Source organism: Melanaphis sacchari, unplaced genomic scaffold (assembly GCF_002803265.2).
Source record: "Melanaphis sacchari strain LSU unplaced genomic scaffold, SCAv2.0 Contig43_pilon_pilon, whole genome shotgun sequence".
Taxonomy (NCBI): Eukaryota; Metazoa; Arthropoda; class Insecta; order Hemiptera; family Aphididae; genus Melanaphis; species Melanaphis sacchari.
Genome location: NW_020271284.1, coordinates 3,904,666 through 3,910,665, shown reverse-complemented (window position 1 = coordinate 3,910,665; position 6,000 = coordinate 3,904,666). Strand labels below are relative to the sequence as shown.

The window sequence follows — 6,000 nt, the reverse complement described above, 5'->3', positions numbered from 1 at the left end:
TTTAAGTTCTAAAATAATGGCTTATGTACTAAAAAATATTTTTTAAATATCTAAAACTTAATTTAATTTAAAATAAAACATTTACCTATTTTTATTAAGTTATATAAATATTAAAAAATAATTTTCTGATGGAATGATTTGAATAATATATGATTTTTAACTCTACAAAAACTAAGCAATAAAAATATTGCAAGTACGAAAATTTTGTAAAACAGGTATAATATTTTTGATAATATTATATTCATATTCTACGTATATATTTGATTTATTTTTTTTTTCAAATAGCGTGTACATAGTATGATTGTTAGACACATATTATTTGAATAAATATAGGTTGTTATTTTTTCATAAATGGCAATAACCAATAAGTAAGTTTTTTATGAGTTCAAAGTGTATGCATTTTCCTTACAAATATATAACATTTTAAGTATTATAACAAATTGTTTTATTATTATTTTCCATCGTGAGAAACGATTGGCACTGGTACATATTTGTAATAACATTTCAGTCCTCCTATTCCATGATAATGATTTTTTATAAAGTAGTAGATGTTAATACAAGAATAATAATAGTTTTAAATACTGTGTACCACAGTTATTACAACCAAACAATTATTATAACTTTAGATCTGAAATTTCAATGCACTTTGCATTGTTTTCCAAAGATAGCTCAATAACGCGATGCTCGATATATGAAAATAATTTATAACGATTATTATATGTTGCTTGTATTTTAGAAACAGACTAGAAAGTTTTTATATTTTTGCATTTTAGACATATTTTAATTTTAAAATGATTTTCAGAGTATCCTATTTTTCCGTGAACGATTTTATGTAATTTCTTTGATATTCAAAAGTCATTTATTAACCATTATTATAATTTATAATATTATATTCCCACTCATATTACGCATATATTATAGCTAAGTGTTTTTTTTTTTTTTTTTTTTTGATATTTTAAGTTAAAAATGAAAGTAATAATATATATAATATATCAAATACACGCAAACTAGCTTAAGAACTACTAAACACTAAATATTGAAAAAAAATCACATTTATTTATCATAAAATTAAAAGTAATTTCTACAGTTTGTGGCTTAATAAGATATTATGATCAAGTATAATTTTTATAGATACAATAATACTATTATTTTAATTTACTTTTCAAATTTAAAATACAAATATGTAGGTATTAAGTATATATTAACTTTGTATTTATAAAATAATAATTATTACAACACGTTCACGACGATTACAAATTACAACTACGAGAAAAATGTATACTTGACCATGGTGAGAAAAATTCAATTTTTAATCAGAAGCTGTAACGTGTGAAAAGTACTTTTGTCATAAATGTAGAGAGTGCTGCTTATAGAGAAAATTATATTTTGACATGTATCCCCTTTGCCATTTATTTCATAACTTAAAACTTTTGTACCACTGTTTACTATTTTCATCATAAATATAAAAACGAAAAAAAGTTATAATAAAATTTTAAATTACGTTCATAATCCTTTCTGAGTATAATCGAATTATGCCTTTATAGTTCATACTACTTAAAGGTTATGTCATTATATTATATTGTATACGTCTATAATATTATTTAAGAAAGTCTTTAGATCACATAGCAATGGTATATATTTTGTACAATGCTTATAACTGGGCCCCCACACGATAGACTCAATGACATAAAGGAGTTAACTGTTTATGAATATTCAAAATTATCTTAGTTATAAAAACTCGTCTTATCAAATGTTCATAGAATGTAGCTAAATACCTATTAGTTTTATTAAATTTTGGTATATATTAAATTATGTAGATTACAGATAAAGTAAACTATGCTAAGGCATCTATTGAATTATTACAACAGTTTAAACAGTATAAAAAAAATAATTTATCTGATTAAAAACAGAAAGAATTAAATTAAAACCTTCAAAATGTAAACTTGGATACCAGGATACCATTGACTAAAAATATCAGTCCTTTGGCCTGCTTCATACTATAATATATGTTTATTGTATGCCATGTGCGGTGTACCGGACAATTTCGTTTGATCGTTTGTTTCATGTACGTATTATTACCAGCTTATCGTTAAAGTAAAATAATTTATTTGGATTAACATTTTATTTATATTTACATCAAATTGTACTCGGCGCAACTATAAATGTCTTATCATTTTAAACGTTGAAACTCTTTCACATCTCCCCATTTAGTGTTAATCGGTCACAGATACACAGTTGTACCAGAGAATAGAGATCCAAATAGACAACGTTTTATAATATTTACTATAAAGCACACAAAACGTAATACTATCGGACCACTTAAACGTGTTAAATCTTAAAATTGATTTTATTATATAGCACACACTACACACACACATATATATATATATTTATATTAAATAGCTGTGGTAAATATATATTATACATCAAGACATTACGCGGTAATAGCACTCCGTAAAAATGATCTATATAATTTATCAATCTTATAAACGACGTCGACATACCTGACAAACAAGCGGAAAAGATTAAAGGAGGAGTACCCACAGTTAAACACAAAAAAATAAATAAAATTGACAATCAATGCTCGCAATAAACTGCGGCGGCAATGCGTATACATTATAGTAAACTATACATACTACACACGCGCGCATATAGGTTATCGCTTTATACCTGCGGTATAATAATATAATAATAATATATTTTTCGTGGTAACGGTATTGTGGTGTTAGGAAGGTACGTATACATTATAATATCATATACTCGTACTATTATATTTATTGATTTCAAGAAAAAGGGGTTCGTGTATATTATGATATATAGCACGATCTTTATCAATGGTTGTCGTGACGGTGCGGGCCGTCTAAAACCCCATTGCCGTCGCGGAAATCCGATGGGTACAATATTTCTTCATCGTCTCGGGCGTCAAGAACATTATATGACCGTGCAAGTGCGGCTCGGCTCAAAAGAGATTATGGAACGGCGATGTGAAATGAAAATAAAATAAAGGTACGCGTAGGCATTATAAATTGTATTGTGGAGTGCGCTCGTCTTTTTGGCGGCGTCCGTTGATGAATAGCGATAAAACGAGACGGACTTACAGGTATATAGGTACAGCAGTGCGCTCACAGACACGCGTTGCACATACATCACACGACGCCGGAGAGCCGCGCGTATACCTATGTACAACAATATGACGTATAATAGTATGATATATTAAGCCCGAGAGACGGAGACGGATGCGTCGGAATTGGAGAGACCGAGTGAGAGAAAGAGAGGAAATTAGAAATCGGTCTCTATCCGGATTTACCTGTGACCGTACACACACACACACGCGAGCTCGCGCGCGTGTACAGTATTATATGCACTCAGGTGATGTGTGTATGTGTGTATGTGTGCCCCACTAACGAGTCGGCGGCGAGCTCGTTTGATCTTTCGCCGCGCTTGTGAACCGAAACTCCGCCCCTGTACTCACACTCACGCACGCGAGTACGTACGAACTCACACACAAGCGCGCGCAAGACGACGACGACAGGGGTCCGCGACCGAGTAGGGGTGGTATATGTACCACTACCTCGGTGGGGGTTGGGTAACGCACGCGAAGCACGACGATAATAATAATAACACACACACACACACATATAATGTGCATTATAACTCTTGACGTTTCATCTCCCACCGCCACCTCCTCCCCGGGGGCACTGAGAGCGCGCGCGCACCGCCCTTGGCCGGCCAGAAAACGTCGCCGTACCGCCGCATAAGCATACCGCCGCGCGAACCGTTACGACCGAGCGACCGCTGCTGCAGTTTGTGCACACCCACGTCGCATCACTTACCGGAGTATATATCCGACAGCACTCTCGATTCGAACTTTGCCGTCGACTCGTCACTGTTCACACGCAACGTTTCGTCTCGCTCACGTTCGCGAAATCGTTCGCGCCCAATACGATATTTTCATAAAGTCGTCGTCGTCGTCGTCATGATGTCTAGACGACTGGTCGGACGTTACGCGGTGGCCGCGCTGCTGTTTATCTGGGCCGCGAATTCCGCTTCCGCTTCCGTCTTGGAAGATCCTACGTCGGACGACTCCGTCTCGGACGATTCGACCGTCGCTCCCGGCGGCACCGACATCACCAGCACCACCACCGAATCCGCCGCCTCGGCCGCCGCCGCCGCTCTCAGGGCAGACGTCGTGTACGAGCTGGCCGACCTGGCGTTCACCCGGCTGGTGGCGCACAACTGTTACGAAGCATACGACCCGGTCAAGTGTCACGAGCTGTCCGACATGTCAGCCAAGGACGTGCGCCTGTACTTCGGCGGACTGCTGCCGCGCAACGAAACCGTGGTGGCCGTGCTGCTGGACAGCGACGCGCAGCTCACCGGCAAGCCGCACGACGCGTTCCTCGTGCTCGACCCGTTCCCCGCCTACAAGTTCGGCCATCCCGTGTTTATGTTCTATGTGGACGTGGGCGTGACAGTGTGGAAGTGCGAAGACACCGAGGGAATATACACAGGTGCGCATGTAACATGTAACTATAGAATAATATTACATATATATATATACCTACATTGTTCAATGTGTAAAGAGACTTTGGTCGGAAATCTAATTTTTTAAATTTTTTCATAACTACTCGATAATATAATAATAATTACTTGACATGATATAATACGGTGAAACTGCTGAATATCAGACACTTAGTTCGCAGAAATGTAGTACCTACACTGTTCCGAGGACTCTAGGAATCTGTAAACGCCCGCTATTTAAAAGTGTGCGTTGGGGGGTTTCACAATGTATAAGCATGATATATAACATTAAGACGGTGATTATATGCTGCGCCTTAGGTATGTTTTATTGCCACTGAATTATATGCCACTGCCGCCGAGTTGGATAATCATTGATATAAGATCATTAGAGCCACTGTATTGTTGTTTGCTGAGGATGTGGTAGGAAAGTTTGACGATTTAAACGCCCGTATCATCCATGTTTCGGATAAAAATTATTAGTTTTCGTCGTTTTTTTTTTTTTTTGTTTTTCATCTTTAGCGAATAATAGTCTCGTGATCAATCACCTCTACTAACTTTGTCTAGACAGACTATTAGTTGAGCTGATATTATTGTGCAAAAGCTCATCATTTCTATGCTTTCATTTTTGTTGCGGGACGACAGCTATACAGAATAGGTTTTTTTAACTTTAAAAGGTAAACGCTGTTTTTTGTTAATTCTAAAACTGTGTATATCGTTAATTTGAAATAAATTCCAAAAAAATAGTCTATTTTCCTTCGCGTTGTGCATAATAATCATTAATCAGTGTTGGGATAAGATAATCAAAAAATTATCTAGATAATTTACTTCAGACAACCATTAAATTTATCCAAATAAGGTAATATAATATATTATAATCAGTCATTGTTTTATCTAAATAAATTATCCAAATAATTTCCAACATTGGTTATAATCGACATAAATTACATAAATGTTTAAACGCCATACAGACCGATTTACTAGTAGGCGGAGGTGTTAATTTTTGCGAAAAGTTCTAACTTTGATTCACAATTATAACTCATAATTCATATTTTTGATATTGAGCAAAATATTATTACACTAATACGGTTAAAATGTACTAAACTATTAATTTAAATATCTCGAAATAATTTTAATGGAAGTGTGAAATAAAAATGTTAATAATTTTTTGATTTGTATTCGAAAGATGAACATTAAACATAATTATTTAAATTAATATTTATTTTCCTTATAATTTCATGTATTAATATAGTAGCTAGTTTTATTAAAATATAATTTATTATACTTGATGGGTATCTAAATTTGCAATTATCAAAATCTATAGAAATTTTTATATTTTGTAGAACTTGAAAGTTAAATATTAAATTTAACAAAAACGTAGTAATGGCTGAATAGCTGCTATTATATAATAATTTTGTATAATGAATTTATTACTAAAAATTATAAATATAAAAAAAAAAAATTAAACTGTAAAAATAATAG

General features: G+C 34.0%; 1 protein-coding gene across 1 annotated transcript in view; it reads left to right on the top strand.

Annotated features, from left to right (window-relative positions):
- The first annotated feature begins 3,723 nt into the window (after positions 1 to 3,723).
- LOC112597717 overlaps positions 3,724 to 6,000 on the top strand; it is a 40,396-nt gene continuing 38,119 nt past the window's right edge. The window contains exon 1 of the mRNA XM_025343886.1: positions 3,724 to 4,511. Within this exon, the coding sequence (XP_025199671.1) occupies positions 3,977 to 4,511 (535 nt within the window). The 5' untranslated portion in view covers positions 3,724 to 3,976. The remainder of the gene's footprint in view (positions 4,512 to 6,000) is intronic.